An 18570-nucleotide genomic window follows, 5' to 3' on the forward strand; every position below is an offset into this window, starting at 1 on the left:
GCAACTTTTCAGCGGGCCTCTTCGAACCCCAACACTTGTGACGGCACGTCAACTGCTCTCCGTCAACATTCAATCGTCGCTCCATCTAATACCACCCTTCAGATTGCATCAGCATTTTTGAATTTTAGCAGACGATCTGTGCGTTAGAATTGGTTGATCTGCTGGATTTTGCGACCGACCTCGATCAAAATCAATACATCGCTTGGACCACCCTCGCATTCGATTCGCGTTTCTCAAACCCGCCACTAGAAAGAGAGAGGAGAAAAGGAGTCTTGCGTCGCCTGGAGACAGAACAAAAGTAGTACTCACACAACGTAGTGTCTTACTGAGCCTGCGAGACCACAACAATGGCTCGGCCAAGAGACTCGCGCTCACCAAGTCCTGCAGGCAGCCATTACAACTCGCGCCGCCACCGGAAAGATGACGACCGGCGGGATGCCAGAGACCGCCGAGACGATGGAAGGGACCCTCGCCGGCGCTCAAGGTCGCGCAGCCCGGATGTGAGATCTCACCGCTCCCGCTCTAAATTGAGCAATTCCCATGCACCTGGGTTTGAATCTGACAGAAGCTTGAACAACCAACAGTATCGATACCGCGACCGCGACCGAGGCAGAGACAACAGAGACCGCGGTGGCCGTGACCGCGATCGCGACCGTGATAACTTTCGCCGACGAGACCGCTCCTTAGATCGCCGAGACGATGATTTTTACCGCGGAGGTCCACGCGATCGCCGTGGCGCCAGATCAAGAGAGAGACTCCCACCCAGGGCCCGCTCGCCTGACCGAAGACGGGACCGCAGCAGAGATGACTATAGGAGGCGAGACGACTCTAGAAACAGAAGCCGTCGTGAGGGTACGGCTGACTCTCACAATCGCAGCAGCCGTGCCGATAGCCGGTCTCGAAAGAGTCCAGTGGCCGACAGTGGCAGGAATGGAGTTGATGAGGTACGTTTTCTGGCCATGGATAAGGAAACTAGAGCTCATGACATATCACAGGCTCAAAAGGCCAAATCGAATGCCACACAGCCTGAGGTCGATAAGAAGGCAGAGCGATTAGCCAAGCTTGAAGCATGGAAAAAGAAGAAGGAGCTCGAAGGCCAGAAGCAGAAAGAAGTGAATGCTAGCCAGACGAGAAATCTTCTTGCTGAGATGGACAAAAAAGCCAAAGAGGGATCGACAGCTGCGCCATCGCCTGTTGTATCGTCGGCAGCTTCGCCGACCCCTGTTGACTCGGGCAGCGCATCTCCAGCAAAGCCTTATCTCGGCAAGTTTGATCCAAAAACGATTGCAAAGAAGTCTGCCAGTCATCAAAAGTCAAATGATTCAACTAAAGGCGCTTTGGGATCTATAGATATTCAGCCAGGCAGCATTCCCGCCCCTGTTAAACAAGCACCTACTGGTGAGACTCCAAAATCAGCTACTCAAGATCTGACTCTCGCTTACAAGAATTATCAAGCATCCGCGCTACCCACAAATCGCGCCAAGACTAGCAGTTTTGGATTTGGCAAGTCTCATGCTGAGGGAGACAAGTTCACTAGCAAACGAAAGCTGGACCTGGATGAGGAGGTCACAACCAAACGACAACTGACCAAACTCCCTACTCTCCCCACAGAAGCGGATGATACTCCTTACGCCGACCAGGATGAGGACGATGAATCGGATGGCGATAATTTTGCTGAAAATGAAGAAGAGGCTGCCGCTGCTGCTCGCGCTGCTCACGAAAGGCGTCTTCAAGCTGAAAACCAAGCAGAGAACCCAGCAGAGAACCAGGCTGATGAAGAGATGAAGGATGCCGAACCCCAAACCGCGGAACAAACCAATGGTGAACATGCCACCAATGGAGAGACCTTCAGTAAACCCCCGGCAGAATCTATGGAGGTCGATGAGGAAGACGAAGAAATCGATCCTCTAGAGGCGTTTATGGATGACCTCAAACAGGCAGAGACCACGAAGAATCCCCCGAAGAAGGCATCTGTGACCAAAAAGAAGCAGGAGCCTGAGGCGTATTTCTCGGAGGATGATTATGCTTTCGAAGATCAGGCGGACCCGAATGCAGATGCCCTGCTTACCATTGCGAGTAAACGCAAGAAGAAGGATATTCCAAGCGTTGACTACTCCAAGATTGACTTGCAGCCTATTCGCAAGAATTTCTGGGTTGAGCCTGCAGAGCTGAATTCACTTTCTGAAGCGGATGTCGCCGATTTACGATTGGAGCTGGATGGAATCAAGGTCAATGGCAAAGACGTCCCCAAGCCCGTTCAGAAATGGGCCCAGTGTGGACTTACTCGTCAAACCCTTGATGTCATTAGCTCACTTGGATTTGAAAAGCCTACGCCAATTCAGATGCAGGCTCTTCCCTCGTTGATGTCTGGTCGAGACGTCGTCGGTGTGGCGAAGACAGGATCTGGCAAGACTATGGCTTTCTTGCTTCCCATGTTCCGACATATCAAGGATCAAGAGCCGCTCAGGGATACCGATGGTCCTATTGGGCTTATTATGACGCCAACGCGAGAGCTCGCCACGCAAATTCACAGAGATTGCAAGCCCTTCTTGAAGATGATGAACCTACGTGCCGTCTGCGCGTACGGAGGAGCTCCCATCAGAGATCAGATTGCTGAGCTCAAGCGCGGTGCCGAAATCATTGTCTGTACCCCTGGTCGTATGATTGATCTTTTGGCTGCGAATCAAGGAAGAGTCACCAACCTCAGGCGAGTGACCTATGTGGTTCTCGATGAAGCCGATCGAATGTTTGACATGGGTTTCGAGCCACAAGTAATGAAGATCTTTGCCAACATGCGACCTGATAGACAAACAATTCTATTTTCAGCTACCATGCCACGCCTCATCGACTCACTGACCAAGAAAGTGCTGAAGAGCCCCATTGAAATTACCGTGGGTGGTCGCAGCGTCGTCGCCAAGGAGATTGAGCAAATTGTGGAGATCAGAGAGGAGAGCACAAAGTTCGTCCGTGTTCTGGAGCTGCTAGGCGAGCTCTATGACAAGGATGAGGATGCTCGCTCGCTAATCTTTGTGGAGCGACAGGAGAAGGCGGATGATCTACTCAAGGAGTTAATGCAAAAGGGCTATCCTTGCATGTCCATTCACGGAGGCAAAGACCAAGTCGATCGTGACTCTACCATTTCAGATTTCAAGAAAGGCGTGGTGCCGATCCTAATTGCCACGTCAGTCGCCGCTCGTGGCTTGGACGTCAAGCAGCTCAAGCTCGTTATCAATTACGACGCACCTAACCACTTGGAAGATTATGTCCACCGAGCCGGACGAACGGGCCGTGCAGGAAATACGGGAACAGCAGTCACATTTGTAACCCCTGAACAAGAGAATTGCGCACCTGGTATTGCCAAAGCCTTGGAACAAAGTGACCAACCTGTCCCAGAAAGGCTCAATGAGATGCGAAAGTCTCATCGTGAGAAGGTCAAGTCGGGCAAGGCAAAGGACTCTTCCGGCTTTGGCGGAAAGGGTCTGGACCGTCTAGACCAGGAACGCGAGGCAGCTCGTCTTCGAGAACGTAAGACACATAGAGCTGAGGGTGAAGAAGAAGAGGTTAAAGAAGAGGGCAAGAAAGAGGAGGATGACAAGAAGATCGAAAAGACACTTAACGCCATCAAAGCTGCGGCCTCGACCGTTCAGTCTCGCGAATCTGCCAAAGCCGACACAGGAGACGGCGGCGCAAGCAAAGCAGCGCAACCCGCCGCCGCCACAGCCGACAAGGCCAAGGATCCCCTGGATAAGGTTAGCTCTGCTGTCAGTGCCATCAACAGCCGTCTCGGCAAAGCTGGTCAGCTTCGCTCAGGCCAACCCATCGACAACAAGGGTCCGGACGCTGGTGCTTTCCACGCCACGCTGGAAATCAACGACTTCCCCCAGAAAGCCAGATGGGCTGTTACCAATCGTACAAACGTGGCTAAGATTTTGGAGGCGACTGGAACGTCTATTACGACCAAGGGCAGCTTCTATCCTCCCGGCAAAGAAGTGCCACCTGGAGGAGAACCCAAGCTGTATATTCTTATTGAAGGTGATACTGAGCTTGTGGTGGCGGGTGCTTTGAATGAGATGACCAGGCTTCTGAGAGAAGGTACCATTGCTGCTGCGGATGCGGATAGCAGAGCGCCGGCGAGCGGAAGATACACTGTCACTTAGTCCTAGAGCGTTTTACTGGGCTCAGGTGTGCGCGGAAGTTTTGTAAATTGGGTTATGAAAGATATAGGGCGCAAAAAAGGGAAGGCTGTTATTCCAAATGAATTATATATATATATATATATAAAAGACGAAAGGGCGTCTGGGCTGGTATGGGTATAAGTGAATAAGTATAATTATGCTGGTGATGAGTTTATATACAACCATGTTTGAGGCTTTCCATTTCGCATGCTCTTCTAGAAGCGTTTGGACGTGTCTAATCCAAAATGTAATGTTACAGTAACAGTACAGTATAAAAACAAAGAAGTGAAAGAGCGACAACTACTGAAAGAGCAAACTCCAGGTCAAATAAAGGAAGAATAAGAATTGACAGCGGGATTCCGGTCTTCGCGCGCCTCCACCAGGGCAGTATCCCTCTCTTGATGTCCCGCATCCAATACTCCGCTCCGCTCACATGATATTGCGCAAGGTATCTTTCAAAGAATAGGGCCAACATAAGACCAGCGTATGTGTAATGCGTAGGATGTAGGTACGAGTGTGAGCTGGCTACTCCCAATTTCGCGCCTGGGCGGCCTCGTCTGCGTCTCGAGCACGAAGTTCCTGGTTGCTCGCTTCCGCCAAGGTACTCGATCGATTCTGCTTCTTCTGCGCGTTGAGCTGCGACTGGAGTTTGCCGCCTTTTGATGAGGCTTTTGCACGGGCCTGCCAAGAAAAAGAAAAAAAGGGAATCAGTCACTGCCAAATTCGTTTAAGAAAAAAAAAACTTTGGGCAAGGTAGAGAGAGGTCTGCTCTTCTTACTTCGGCCGCCTCGGCAGCTTTTCTTCGCGCATCGCTCGGATCGCCCGAGTTGGCACCCCCAGCGTCGCTGCCGCCACTGCCAGCAGCACCGCCCAGTGTTCGTGGAGGACCGCCGACTTTCTGGGGAACGCGTGATGTTTTCGGGCCCGGAGGCGGAGCCGAGCCGAGGGGGCGGCCGGGCTGAGACGGTTCAGATTCGGTCTTGCCGCAGATATTGCCCATGGCTGTAAGTAGGGTGTTGTAGTATGAGTAGGTAGGGAGGAGTTGGGAGGAGTTGGTCGTTGGACGTTGGCGCTGGGGGTTTTGGAGTTGCGCGGGATTATGCGAGGGAGGTTGTTCTTGGCGCAAATGTGATACGCGACGCTGGAGAGCGGGCTGGCGGTCGCAAAGGCAGTGGAGGGCTCTAGGTGCGTCTAATGCTCATAATGATAATATATTTCAGTGCTTTTCAGGACTGGCGACTCATAAAACTGTTGCGTCACGAACAGCATCCGATGCGACGGCTACAAGATGCGATAAGGTCGCTTTAGCGATGCGGCGCGCCGGCTGCTGCACGGTTTGGAAATAAAAAGAAGCTTACTGGACTGGCGTCTGTTTGAAGGGGAGACGTCACTGCCAGGGCTAGACTGGGGGCTTGGACGAGGCAGGGTCTTTTAGCGGGGTATTCTTGGCTGTGGGGAGACGGGAAATTGCTACCCTAGAGCAGCCTGTTGCAACGTAAACGCTGCAGATTTTTGGCATCGAGGAGGGAGAAGAAAGGTTTGATTGTTATGATATTAATATATGCGAATTTTTCAATGCTTCATGTCAATGATTTTCTTTTCCGACTGATGATGCCATGTATTTGGAGATTCGAAGGGCGACAATATTTGTTGGAACACTACGACTAATTGCATAAAGTTGGGACGTCGATGAGTACAACAATCATCACCTTTTTGAAAACCAGGTGGCTTCTTTGTAAATATGTACAAGCACCATTAACACAGTACTATTGAGTAACACATCACCTGTATCAAACATCACCCAAGTAAGGTAGACTGGCTTTTCACAACCGTGCATCGCGTCTAGGCACGTCCTCCAAGAACGCCAGGTACGTACTGGAGCGGGCTTCCATTCAGCCGCTACCCAGAAACACACTAGCGCTGTCCCGATTTACAGCGGGGCTCAGCTCGCCGGGAAAAAAATCACATAAAAGTTGCAGCAGCCCCAACGAGCAGACCATCAAGGTTCTCGCCCTGTTGGTCAGCTCCAGAGCCACAACCGCTGGCGGGCGCTGCTTCCCTGCGCCTGTGCCTGTGCCTGCGCACGACATTGGAGCAACTCTCTAGCCTCGAGGCTGGGCAAGCTGCAGACCTGTGCACCACATCCTTTTCCTTTTCCCTTTTTTCTCTCTCAGCCTTTCTGCACATTCCCACGCAGCCGCGTTTGACAGCCTCGGTTCCACGCCCTTGAACTTGCACCAAACTCTGCATCTCGGCCGCTTTTGATTCTTTATCTGCCAGGACCCCTCCCCATACAGCTGGCTTTAGGCTTTCCACCCCCTTTCGCCCCTTCTTTCACACTCTTCACAAAGCGAGGTTCCTCTCGGGTAAGATCCCCAGTGCCTTTGCTTCTCCCCGGGCGCGGCCGCGGCTCAGATCAGCCGGCTACTGGCGGTGCACCTTTGTAGACAACTCACTAAAGTCTCGATTCAGTAGAGCATGGACGATGATCACTTGCCTTCTAGTTTTCATATGGACCTTATTCATACCCCCCATAGCCTTGAAATCGACACATCTTCCGAGTTTAAGCCATTCCTAGATGCAAATCAGCAGTATCACGCACTCGACCCAGCAGCAGCGGCGGCAGCGGCGGCAGCGGCAGCTTCATTTGGCCACTTTCTTCGCGACGACGCCTGCCTCGGTCCCCAAGGATCGATGATGTCTGCCGACCCTTTCAAGGAACTCAAGTCTCCTAAAGATCTCACAAAATTATCCATGCCAACGCATTCCACCATGGCATCTTTTTCGAGCCACGCCGCTCAAGCACATTCGCAAGGCCGGCATGGCAATTCTAACCAGGACCTTTCTTTTTCAACTGCCGAGGTCACCTATCCCTGGGATAACAGTATGAGCTATTTCAATAATGCGTTTTCCGATACGTCTCATCTGTATTCCGACAAAAAGTCGCAGAATGAATCGACTAAATCTACAGTGGACTGCGACGACGACTGCATATCAGTGGTGTCATGCACATCCGGCTGCGGCATAAGTTGCCCAAGCCAATGCGGAGACACAGGCCATGGAGTGTGCTGTGATGATGACGCATGTGGTGAAGCATGCGAAGACAGTCAAGATCTCTGCCTTGATGAGACGTGCGAAAACGCTGCTACGCCCTGCACAGATGCTAATTGCTCGGGGCTTGCTAAGCTCGACCATTTCCCTGATGAAGCCATGTCAGATGGTGACAAGGAAGCGGCAGCAGCGCTCGCTTCTATAGGGGACACTCACCCGACATTGGTACAAGATGGATTCCAGCACTTTCACTCAGATTCAAATTTTGGATCCCATTCTTGCTTTCCGGGGTCGACGTGCAGCCACGCGCTGCCGCAGGGATTTTTGGGAACGGCTACTGCTGATGAAATGGTCGGACAGTTTTGGGAAACCCTGATTCCAGAGAACCCTCTCGCAACACATATTCTTCAATACCACGATCCTCGGCATACTGTGCATCATGTTCGCCCATGCATGGCTGATCATCCCAACCTAACTATCCCGAAATGTACTCTTCCTAGAGCTGTCGATGGCGATGTCCTGAGCCATGGCTTGACGCATCATTCAGAAGACTTTGCGTGCGGCTTCGAGGTCAACACGATCGACCAGTTTGCCAACCACATATTTGAAGACCATGGGCAAATGTACATGCTAAACTCAGATCTTTTTGGTCTGTCTCAGACAACACAGGCGGAAGACAGGTTTTCTCTAGTCCCCAGCCGCTCGAGCATCTCGTCCTTCCCCTTTAACACCGCTTCAACGAGTGGACCTCATTTTTCTCCATCAGATTCTTCCATGCAAAACCTGTCTGCGGTCTCATCGCTTCCTCCTTCCCCGACATCACGGGCGACCACTCCTCTCGCACAGCCGGAGGAGCTAGCTATTGAGGCAAAGTCAACCGAAACAGCGTCGATTTCGACAATAGCTGCAGACGTAGAGACTGCTGTCGATTGTATTTGCCATTGGAAGATAGCTGATGGCAAAATCTGTGGTATGCAGTTTAAGGATGCAAACGATTTGCATACACACACAAAGAATGATCATTTGAAAGTTATGACGCGGCAACATCCTGGATTTCGCTGTCAATGGGATAACTGCACCAGGACAAATGTCTTTGGTCAAAAGAGCAAGCTGGAACGTCATATCCAAACCCACACAGGATGTAAGTGAATTGGTTTGCTCTGCCAACTATGGCACGAGATCGCTCTCTGAATGCTGACAATTGATAGATAAACCTGTAAAATGCTCTGTCTGCGGCCTGCAGCTCTCAGCAAAACAGTCGCTTGATCAACACATGAGAGTACACACCGGCGAAAAGCCTTGGAAGTGCAAGTTTCCAGGATGTACGCATGCTTTTAAACAACAAAGCGCACTTAGTAAGTGATAATATTCCTATTTTATCTACAACGGATTTGTCTGACTCTTAGCTTAGCCATGCACGAGCGAACACATACTGGCTACAAACCTTTGGTTTGTGATATATGTGGCAAGACGTTTGGGGAGTCATCCAATCTTTCAAAGCATCGCCGAACCCACAACAACAGGGGTTCACACGTCTGCATAATTTGCAACAAAGATTTCCATCGATTAGATCAGCTAAGGCGCCACATGCACAGTAACCACAAGTGCAAGCCAGAAGAAGCTGAATCAATAGCCAAGGCAAATCAACTTCGCCTAGAAAAAAAGGAAATGACGAAGCAGCCCATATTTTAACCAAGTGCTCAAAAAGGTGGACGAGTAATTTAAGCGGGGGGGTTTTACATGAATCAACGTTACCGAGGGCAAGTGTATGCAGAACATTCCTCATTACCATTTAAATTAGAGCGATCTATTGCCTGATTCTCGAATGCATCAGGTAGATGCCATTCTATTTTGTATCTATATTGCCGGACTTAGCCTTTTGGCATCTATTAATACCCTGCTGGCATAACTCTTTGATCCTTAACTATATAAATATCCATTAGCATTTTGCGTATGATGATGTGCCCTAGATCCGTCGAGCCATTGGGATCGATGCCATGTGTTGTTTCATTTTTATTTTTCAATAGAACATCGTCTAACTTCCCTCCAATGCTAATGATTGGTTGAGGAAGTGAGCAAAAGAACATCCAATTACGCTCGCTAGTTCAAACCACCGTATTGTAACATGAAAAAAAGTCATTATTAAATGTTTGAATGACGTCTAGATAAATTTGTACATAATTTTTGATCGCTCCTTTAGATTTTCTTTCCCTTTTTTCCCTTCAAATTGGTGGGGTATCCCCTTCGCTGTTTCTTTCAATTTTTCTGTTTCTCTTTTCTCTTTCCTCTTTTCTTTTAGTGGTGGAAGAGACGAGTGTTCTGCTGGACAAAGGTAATGCCCAGCTTCTCGGCCGTCTCGAAGACGGCGCCGTCGTTTTGGCTACCGCTGGGGGCGGCGATGTAGTTAACGCCGGAGCGGGCTGCTCGGAAGACGTTGTCGATGAAGGGGAACTGCACGATTGATTATAGATTAGCATTGTAATTGATAATGAAAAGAAGATCCTTTTAGCAAAAACTTACAAAGGCGTCGCTTGAGACGCAGACGTTCTTTAGCTGCTTCATCCAGGCCTCACGCTCCTCATCGGTGAAGGCAGGAGGCACCTGCTCGAAAACGCCCTCGAAGGCTTCCCTCTCGGCGCCATCCTTGGGGAGCTCGCCGCTGACCAGCAGGTCGATGGCGTTGCTCTTGTCGGGGCGCTTGGTGCCCTTCTTCCACTTGATGCTGAGAACGCGCTCGTGGAAGCGCATCCACCAGTTGTCGGCCTTGTCACCAGCAAGGCGGGTGCAGTGGATACGGGACTGCTGGCCGGCACCGAGGCCGATGACCTGGCCGTTGACGGCGTAGCAGACAGAGTTGCTCTGAGTGTACTTGAGGGTGATGGTGGCGACGGTGAGATCGCGGGCGGCGTTCTCGGGGAGGGCACCGGCGTCCTTGGGGGTGATGATGGTGCTGAAGGTCTTGGGGGAGATCTCAGCGTCGTTGCGGTGCTGCTGGAGGGTGACGCCGTAGACGGTGCGGGTCTCGATGGGGCCGGGGGTGTACTCGGGGTCGATCTGGAGGACGAGGTACTTGCCTCCCTTCTTCTTCTTGAGAATCTCCAGAGCAGCGTCCTCGTAGCCGGGGGCGATGACACCGTCAGAGACCTCCTTGGAGATGATGCTGGCAGTGGGCACGTCAACGATGTCACTGAGGGCAATGACGTCGCCGAAGCTGCTCATGCGGTCGGCGCCACGGGCACGAGCGTAGGCCTGGGCAAGAGGGGAGCTGTCGATACCCTCGATATCGTTGACGAAGTAGACCTTCTTCTCGTCCTCTGTGAGGGGCAGGCCAATGGCAGCACCGGCCGGAGAAACGTGCTTGAAGCTGGCGGCAGCGGGCTTGCCCAGAGCCTCCTTGAGCTCCTTCACAAGGGGCCAGGCGTTGAGAGAGTCGAGGAGGTTGATGTATCCGGGAGAGCCGCACAGAACCTTGAAGGGAAGGGGCTGGTTGGAAGTGAAGGCAGAGGCGGGCTTCTGGTGAGGGTTGGCGCCATAACGGAGGGCCATGTACTGGTCTCCTGAGCCGGCGTACTCCTTGCGGAAGAAGTCGGAGATGGCGGCGTCATAGTCGGCAGTGTGCTCAAAGGCCTTGAGGGCATAGCGGTTGCGGCTGGCGTCGCTGATCTCGCCCTTCTCGAGCTCGCTCAGGAAGCCGGCGTAGTCGGTGGGATCGCTGAGGATGGTGACTCTCTTGTGGTTCTTGGCGGCAGCGCGGATGAGCGTCACGCCGCCAATGTCAATCTCCTCGACAGCCTCGGGGATGCTGACGTTGATCTTGGCAACGGTGTCCTTGAAAGGGTACAGGTTGCAGATGACATAGTCCACCTTGTTGATGTTCTGGTCGGCAAGGTCCTTCTCGTCAGACTCGAGGTTGCGAGCAAGAATACCGGCATGGACAGCAGGGTGCAGAGTCTTGACACGGCCGGCGAGCATCTCAGGGGCCTTGGTGATGGCGCTGACATCCCTATACGCCGTGGCGCATTAGTTTTCATATTGTCTCTTGTCATGAGCTATCGGTAGCTTGCTTCATCCTCCACTTTTTGACTCTTTCTCTCTCTTCTCTTTTTTTGGTCGCGTGTCCATGTCTCAACCGGAATTGGTTCCCTTTAAATTCAAGGATGAGGCATTGGGATGTTTTCATACTCAACGGGGAATCCAGACTCGCGGATCATGCGAGCTGTGCCTCCAGAAGCCAGGATTCGGACATTCTGCTGGGCAAGACCCTTAGCCAGATCCAGCAGTCCAGTCTTGTCGTAGACGGAGACGATGGCGATCTTCTGGCTCGACATTGTGAGGCGGGGCAATTCTCTCTTCTAGACAACTGGAAGAAAGGTGTGGGTTAGTCTAGAGAGAAAAGGTGAATCAGAGACAAAGAAAAGAGAAAAGAAGAAGCTCTCCTTTTTACTGTCCCTTTTATACAATATAAAAGAGCCGATGTCGTCAGTTAGAAAAGGGAAAAAATGGAAAAAAAAAAAATTAGCGGGGTAGCAACGCAGGTCCTATGGTGGGGTGTTGAGGGGAATGATTTGCGCTTTGGCGTTGTAATTGTGACGACGTAGCTGCTTGATTGGATGCGGCTGGGAGCTGTGAGGCACTTACGAGTAACTAAAGGGAACTGAGAGCCGATAGTGGGTTTCCCGAGAAGAAAAAAAAAATTGAGAGAAGCGCCAACCCAACTGACAGCTCATCTATGGGCGGATTGCTGTCCAGGTGTTGACTCATTCAAATTGATAATTTTGTCTCGGAAGATAACAATGGCCGATGGCATTCTACGTATAGCTAATTCCTTTGCAGTGTGTTGTATTAAATGGCTGGGAAATAATAGTCACTTGGCCTTATATAGAGCTTGCAGGAGTTCTTTTTGGATCATGCTCCCCCCTCTTTGATGGGTGCGTGGTTTTGTTTTTTTCTTCACTGGCGCTAACGGCTATTTTTGGTGTGAAAAATGAGCGGGTGTGGTCCATTGGATATGTTGATAAGAGAGAACTGCAATCATGCTTGTAAGAATAGCCGAGTGCCAGCGGTAGCACCTGATAGTTCCTGTTTGGTTCTAGGATCATTTGACATTTTGGGTCTAATGTTGCCGGAAATCAAGAGTATCTCAAGCCGTTAGAAGATCACTCAACCGCAGCACCAGCTAATGTCACGCAAAACAAAGTATTGCCGTGGTTTTCATACAGCCTTAGGCAAACAGAGAATCATATTTTGGTATCATCACCGGCACCAAGACACATGTTCATCGAAATCAGTCGAATTAGAGCCTGAACACCGCTTGTGCCTCAAGTATTTTTTGATCGTGACCTCATTTTTTTTTTCGTTGGTATAGACTGCTGTCCTAGCAAGCCCATCCAGGACGCCTTCCGTCCCAGACCGAGGCCCAGCCCGGGAATAAGTACAAGTCAGACCGGATCCCCCCTGAGCCAATGCGATGCAATTCAAACCCTTTTTTTGTTCAAGTGGAAAAAAGCATGCTGCGCCTCAATGCCCCATTCTACCCCGACGACCCTTCGTAAACCAAAGCATAATTAAAACATTTAAGCCTATAGTACAATGCAAGTTAGTAATCGATTCCAAAAGAATTTTTTTCCTTCATCTTTTCGTTCTTGACTATCCATCCACATTGTAACAAAAATTATTCAAGAATGTCGTACCTTGATGGCGAACTTGCGCTGGGGGAAGTGAGTGTTGCGCTTCTTGGTCTTCTCCAGAACACGGGCCTTGTCCTCAGGTGATAACCGGCGGCGGATGGCACGGGTCTGCTTGGGGCGGAGGTCGAGAGGCAGGTACTTGCTCTTCTTGTAGAAAAGACGGAGCTGGTTGCGCTGAGTGGCGTTGGTAACGGTCAAGACACGAGCGATAGACTTGCGCAGGTCGTGGCTATGATTGAGGGAAAAGCGTCAGCCGCAACAATTTCTTCCTTGACCAACTGTCGAATGCTGCAACAGCACAGAAAAAAAAAGGGGGGGTTTCCTCCTTACATCTTGTTCAGCTTGGAGCCGGAAGAAGCAACCTTCTGGATGCGGAGCTGGCCGAGTTCAGCCTTGAGCTCACCGAGCTGCTTGGCCAACTCCTCCTTGTTCTTGCCCCAAAGCTGGGAAGCCTTGACTTTTCCCGTCGACTAACAAATGATAATCAGCACCCTGCTTTCCGACGCATTGTATAGAAATAAAAATTGCGAGCGATTATGACGGATTGACGGATGAGGAGGGGTTTCGACGACTTCGTATGTGACATCTCGGAACGACAGCGCATAAAATTCGACATCGAAGGGACAGTCGTCCAGCAAGAGGGGAGACGTGTGTTCTTTGTGATCTAACGAGGGCATATTCATCGTTCAGAGCAACGACCGTATGTACTCACCATCTTGAGAGTCTGTGATGTGATTTGCGAGAGTTGGGTAGTAAAAGTTTGCCTCGACCGTGACCCGTCCGTATGTCGCGATGGTTCGTAACACTCCAAAAAGAATTTAGTCGAGGGTTTGCCGAGTCGGTGAAAAATTGCCCTAGGGTTTGGCTGAGCGTGCACCAGATTCAAAGACTTTGTAATTTTTCATTGGCCAGCGAATTATGGGTCTAAAGTGGGTAGCGAAGAGGCGCTCACGTGCGCGATCCCGTGCTTTTCACGTAAGGCTAGCATGTCGGGCGGTGAGCGATTCTGCCACTGCCTCTGGAACGGATTCGGGCGTCGGCCTATCCCCCGTAGCTCAGCGCATGTTCCCATATCGTCATCAGAAACACCCTGAGTAGGACTGCCGCCTATACCGACAAATATGGCCACATCATCAGGAAACGCTGGCTGGGCCCAGCTACGCCAACAGGCACGATCATTAGAGAATCAGGTAAGAACCCAGCCAATATGGAATGTTTGTTTGATGGGCTGCTTTACTGATCATGGCATTCGCCCTTTTAGACGGAGAGTCTGTTTCATACCTACTCCCAATTCTCTACTGCGTCTAATATTCCGGCCAAACCAACGCCCGAGGAGCGTGATGTAGAAGCAAAGCTAGAAGAAGTGCTAGACAAGGTTTGTACGGCGAATAGCTGCAAGGCCAGATTTATTCAAGCTCTGGGTAGCTAACTCACGGCTGCAGCGCGACAACGTCATTGGCCAACTCGCTCGACTCCTGGATTCGGAAGCATCCCTTAACACATCCGCGCTCAAGCAGAACAACTTATCCCTGCTCCGAGAGAAACTTTCGTCTCACCGACGCGACCTCACCCGGCTCAGATCCACTCTCCAGCAAGCCCGCAATCGCGCCAATCTCCTGACCAACGTCCAGTCTGACATTGACGAGTATCGGGCGAACAACCCGGAAGCTGCCGAGGCTGATTATATGCTGGACGAACGCAATCGCATCGACCGAAGCCACGATGTGACAGATAGCGTCCTCAGCCAAGCGTATGCCATTAATGACAGCTTTATTGTACAAAGGGAGACTCTCGCCAGCATCAACCGAAGGATAACCATGGCGGCGAGCAAGGTACCGGGCATCAATTCAATAATCGGACGTATAACATCGAGAAAGAGGAGAGATGGGATTATCATGGGGACATTTATTGCGCTGTGCTTCATCGTCTTTTTCTGGCTGAGATGAAAAAAAAAGGGAACCATATAATATTTATTCACCGGTTCCGCATATGACATTGGCGTTAAGGGGGGTATCAGCGGTTTAGTCTATTTTTGTCTATTTGTACAACATGGCAGGATCCATAGCACTATTTCTTGTTCTTCATCCGATAATACAGGCGCAGAAACCTGAAGAGATGCCAAATTTCTACAACACACTCTTGCCTTTTTCCAGATGCGGTTTACCGGGCAATTTCTCTCTCGCTGCTGCAGGCAGCAATGCTTCTTTCTTGATATCATCAACCAGCTTCACCAGGCCTTTGTTCAGACCCTCCAATTCGTCTGGATGGCTCGATCCACTGCCAGCCCAGCGTATCCTGCAGTGGTGGTCGACGAGATATGTGTAGCCAACCTTGCTATTGAGCAGGCCTATTGATTCGCGAATCTCGTCTGTGATGCCCCTTCGCACGAGAAAGTACTTGTCCCAGTCCTTCTCCGGAAACCTCTTGCGCAGCGACCCCATGAATAGTTTGATAAGGAAAGCTTTGCCAGAGTTATCTTCATAATTGATCCTGACGATCTGTGCCTCATTGCCACTGCGCTCAAGCACTTCGTGAAGCTGCGGGTTGGCTTCCTTTGATATAAAGCTTTCGGCTTGTCGCTCTGCCCACTGGCTGCTGAAGATGGATACAACAGATGCTCTGCCGGAGAGGAGTGGGGTGGTGTCGCGAGGGTTTACGTCTTTCTTGAGAATCGTTTGGCCATAGAGGTTGGGAAAGAAGAGAGAGAGTTCGGCTTTGAAGAGACGGGGCGGGGAGATGAAGGATTTGCCCTCGTGGTATTGCAGGTTGCCCCAATCGCGGAAATACGGTCTTGATATTTTGGCGGTCCTATATTTGAGCAGCGCCTCATTGTTAGCAAGTTGGCCTTTATAGAATATGTACGATGTGGCGTTGCCATGGTAGTTCCCCTTACAGCTCCTTGCGTCTCGCTAGATGCTTATCATAGTTGACAAAGTCCTCTTTGCGCTGCTGCAGTGAGCGGCTATCAAGGCCAGTGTTCTCGCCCGGCAAAGGAGGCAGCGCCATGCCGATTGGTCGGGGGAGCGGCTTCGGCGTAAACCCTCCCTCTACTCGCTTTCCGTAGCTTCGTGGTGCATCGATCGGTGCCCCGGCGACGGTGGCCTTGGGGTCCATAGAGGTGCCCGAGGCGGGTTTCTCTGCCTTTGTGGCGCTCACTGCAGTTGCGGTAAATGCGCGACGCCATTGGCAGCGGGCGCACGACGACGACGAAGCAGTTGTAGCAGCATATCTCCTGCTCGAGAGGAGGAGGCCACTGAGGGCCAGCTCCAGCGTCCGTGATGATGATGATGGCATGGCTTGCGGCGCCGGGGGGGGTTTATGTTCACGGCGGCTTTCTTGGCTGGTGCCCCGGAAAAAAAATTTGGGCTTTCGCAAGGCATGGCTCCATTCTTTACGGCCCCGGAAGGACGCACGGCTCCGGGGTTCGCATCGGCAGCGCTAAAAGTGCTTCCAATGGCTGAGCGCTGCTAGCTGTTGCAAGCAGTTTAGCGCCATTCTTTCTGCTGCTCTACCCAGAAAAAAAAAAGCGAATTCCAAACCGCATAAGCACCCCAGGATTTCGGCTATCCGCGGGGAGCTACAAATCCAGCTTCAACCGCAATGCCGACTGAAGCCACGCTTGGCCTTGGAGAAATCCCCGGGTCTAGAGTTCGGCGAAGTATTTTATTTCTTCTTGCTTTTAAATCAAGTTAGACGTTCTCCTCAATCCTTCTCTCCTTCTATTTTTTTGATCTGCAAGCCCGGTTGTGCCGTTCAATTGAGTGAGACCCCTCAGCTTCTCTTTAGACAATCATGTTTCTTCAGCGAGGATCAAGAGTGCTGCGGCGGCAGTGGGGGGCTTCCAAGGCCATGGGCAAGATGGCCATGGGAAGGGGAAACACAGCGCCTGCGGCGGCTTCCCCGCGGTGGTTTTCAGAGTCGAGGAGACTGTATGCCGTGAAGCCGGTGCTGCTGGCTGATATTGGCGAAGGTGAGCTTAGCCAAGATGGTGCAAAACCGACAATTGGATCGATGCTGACGAGTAGAAACAAAAAGGCATTGTCGAGTGTGAGGTCATCCAGTGGTTCGTCGAGCCCGGCGCGCACGTCGAGGAATTCTCTCCCCTCTGCGAGGTTCAGAGCGACAAGGCGTCTGTGGAAATCACAAGCCGCTTCTCCGGCGTCGTCAAGAAGCTATACTACGAGACGGGCGAGATGGCCAAGGTGGGGAAGCCGTTTGTCGACATCGATATTGATGGAGGCGCCGAAGACGCCGGAGCTCCGCAGGCGGCTGAGCCGAGCAAGGATGCTTCAGCACCCGCTCCTGAGCCGTCCAGGTCAGAACAGACTGTGATTGATACGCCGGCACAGGGTGGCAGCCAAGGGCCCAAGCCGAAAGGCAAGGCGGCAGGACTAGCAACACCTGCAGTCCGGCATCTGTCCAAGGAGTTGAATATTGATATCCTCGATATCGACGGCACAGGCAAGGACGGCAGAGTCTTGAAGGAAGACATCTACAAGTTTGTACAGCAGAGAGATGCCAGCGCGAGCGCGCCGGCGTCTTCACAATCTGCATCCGCACTGCCGCAACAGCCGGCATCATCACAACAGCCGTTTGGCCTGGCCCCGTTACCAAACGGCCAGCCTACGGTGCAGACGGAAACAAGAGTCCAGCTCACCAACACCCAGCAGCAGATGTTCAAGACCATGACGCGGTCACTAAACATCCCCCACTTCCTCTACTCAGACGAGGTCGACTTCACAGACCTCGTCAACCTCCGCTCCCGCCTCAACAAGGTCCTCTCCCAGACCCCCGCGGCCCCCGGCCAGGCCGCCAAGCTCTCCTACCTCCCCTTCATCATCAAGGCCGTCTCCATGGCCCTCTACCAATTCCCCATCCTCAACTCGCGCGTCGAGATCGACCCCGCCACCAACAAGCCCTCCCTCATCATGCGCTCACAGCACAACATCGGCGTGGCCATGGACACCCCCCAGGGTCTGCTCGTCCCCGTCATCAAGGACGTCGGCTCGCGGAACATCCTCTCCATCGCCTCCGAGCTCACGCGCCTGCAGAACCTCGCCGTCCAGGGTAAGCTCACGCCTAACGACTTCTCTGGCGGCACCATCACCGTGTCCAACATTGGCAACATTGGCGGCACGTACCTCAGCCCCGTCATTGTCGAGCGCGAGGTGGCCATCCTGGGCATCGGCCGCATGCGCGCCGTGCCGGCCTTTGACGAGAACGACAATGTGGTCAAGAAGCACGTAACCAATTTCTCATGGAGCGCCGATCACCGCGTTGTCGACGGAGCTACCATGGCTCGTGCCGCAGAGGTGATTCGCCGTGTTGTTGAGGAGCCAGACGTCATGGTCATGCATCTTAGGTAAATATGAATCTGGAGTAAAGGAATGAACGATAGAGAGAGAGAGAGAGAGACGTGTAAAGATTTAGATTATGTTACGATACATGCCGAGACCTAGTGTTAGGCTTTCATTTTACTCCTGTGTTAGAGTATCTTTTTGTTAGATATACTCTTTTTTTTGGTATCTACGTATTTACTAAATTTGATGAATATAAAAATTAAAAAGTCAAGCTCATCCCCCCGTCGGTGTGTTGTAGATCTATCTCCAAAGTACAAGTATCCCACCTCTTACACACCCAAAATGTACTATACAACG

The 18570-nt window shown here is 51.6% G+C and overlaps 8 protein-coding genes across 8 annotated transcripts; 4 read left to right on the forward strand and 4 right to left on the reverse strand.

Annotated features, from left to right (window-relative positions):
- The first annotated feature begins 51 nt into the window (after positions 1–51).
- On the forward strand, positions 52–4371 carry PRP5 (pre-mRNA processing RNA-helicase). Its single transcript, XM_066128095.1, has 3 exons — positions 52–500; positions 585–1398; positions 1456–4371. The coding sequence occupies exons 1-3, from the start codon at positions 348–350 to the stop codon at positions 4155–4157; spliced, it is 3669 nt and encodes a 1222-aa protein (XP_065984211.1). The 5' UTR covers positions 52–347; the 3' UTR covers positions 4158–4371.
- Positions 4372–4700: 329 nt separating this feature from the next.
- TrAFT101_007598 (uncharacterized protein) lies at positions 4701–5175 on the reverse strand (the record flags this gene model as incomplete). The annotated part of the gene is made up of 2 exons (XM_024906063.2): positions 4701–4856; positions 4954–5175. 2 exons carry the CDS (start codon positions 5173–5175, stop codon positions 4701–4703), a joined length of 378 nt encoding a protein of 125 aa, XP_024759301.1.
- A 1018-nt stretch (positions 5176–6193) lies between these two features.
- TrAFT101_007599 (uncharacterized protein) lies at positions 6194–9165 on the forward strand. Its single transcript, XM_024900494.2, has 3 exons — positions 6194–8367; positions 8435–8581; positions 8638–9165. Exons 1-3 carry the CDS (start codon positions 6654–6656, stop codon positions 8916–8918), a joined length of 2142 nt encoding a protein of 713 aa, XP_024759300.2. The 5' UTR covers positions 6194–6653; the 3' UTR covers positions 8919–9165.
- A 356-nt stretch (positions 9166–9521) lies between these two features.
- On the reverse strand, positions 9522–11554 carry ADE17 (bifunctional phosphoribosylaminoimidazolecarboxamide formyltransferase/IMP cyclohydrolase; the record flags this gene model as incomplete). Its single annotated transcript, XM_024900522.1, has 3 exons — positions 9522–9677; positions 9747–11229; positions 11409–11554. The coding sequence occupies 3 exons, from the start codon at positions 11552–11554 to the stop codon at positions 9522–9524; spliced, it is 1785 nt and encodes a 594-aa protein (XP_024759299.1).
- Positions 11555–12007: 453 nt separating this feature from the next.
- Positions 12008–13784, reverse strand: RPL35 (60S ribosomal protein L35). The gene is made up of 4 exons (XM_066128096.1): positions 13626–13784; positions 13244–13383; positions 12917–13142; positions 12008–12805 (listed from the first exon to the last, which is right to left on the reverse strand). Exons 1-4 carry the CDS (start codon positions 13626–13628, stop codon positions 12800–12802), a joined length of 375 nt encoding a protein of 124 aa, XP_065984212.1. The 5' UTR covers positions 13629–13784; the 3' UTR covers positions 12008–12799.
- Positions 13785–13993: 209 nt separating this feature from the next.
- On the forward strand, positions 13994–15044 carry TrAFT101_007602 (uncharacterized protein). The gene is made up of 3 exons (XM_024904143.2): positions 13994–14103; positions 14175–14288; positions 14356–15044. Exons 1-3 carry the CDS (start codon positions 14035–14037, stop codon positions 14857–14859), a joined length of 687 nt encoding a protein of 228 aa, XP_024759297.1. The 5' UTR covers positions 13994–14034; the 3' UTR covers positions 14860–15044.
- TrAFT101_007603 (uncharacterized protein) lies at positions 14868–16479 on the reverse strand. The gene is made up of 2 exons (XM_024900486.2): positions 15807–16479; positions 14868–15721 (listed from the first exon to the last, which is right to left on the reverse strand). Exons 1-2 carry the CDS (start codon positions 16205–16207, stop codon positions 15040–15042), a joined length of 1083 nt encoding a protein of 360 aa, XP_024759296.2. The 5' UTR covers positions 16208–16479; the 3' UTR covers positions 14868–15039.
- A 43-nt stretch (positions 16480–16522) lies between these two features.
- On the forward strand, positions 16523–18483 carry TrAFT101_007604 (uncharacterized protein). The gene is made up of 2 exons (XM_024901992.2): positions 16523–16883; positions 16949–18483. The coding sequence occupies exons 1-2, from the start codon at positions 16706–16708 to the stop codon at positions 18277–18279; spliced, it is 1509 nt and encodes a 502-aa protein (XP_024759295.1). The 5' UTR covers positions 16523–16705; the 3' UTR covers positions 18280–18483.
- Positions 18484–18570: the final 87 nt, after the last annotated feature.

The sequence above is a fragment of the Trichoderma asperellum genome, chromosome 4 (assembly GCF_020647865.1).
Source record: "Trichoderma asperellum chromosome 4, complete sequence".
Taxonomy (NCBI): Eukaryota; Fungi; Ascomycota; class Sordariomycetes; order Hypocreales; family Hypocreaceae; genus Trichoderma; species Trichoderma asperellum.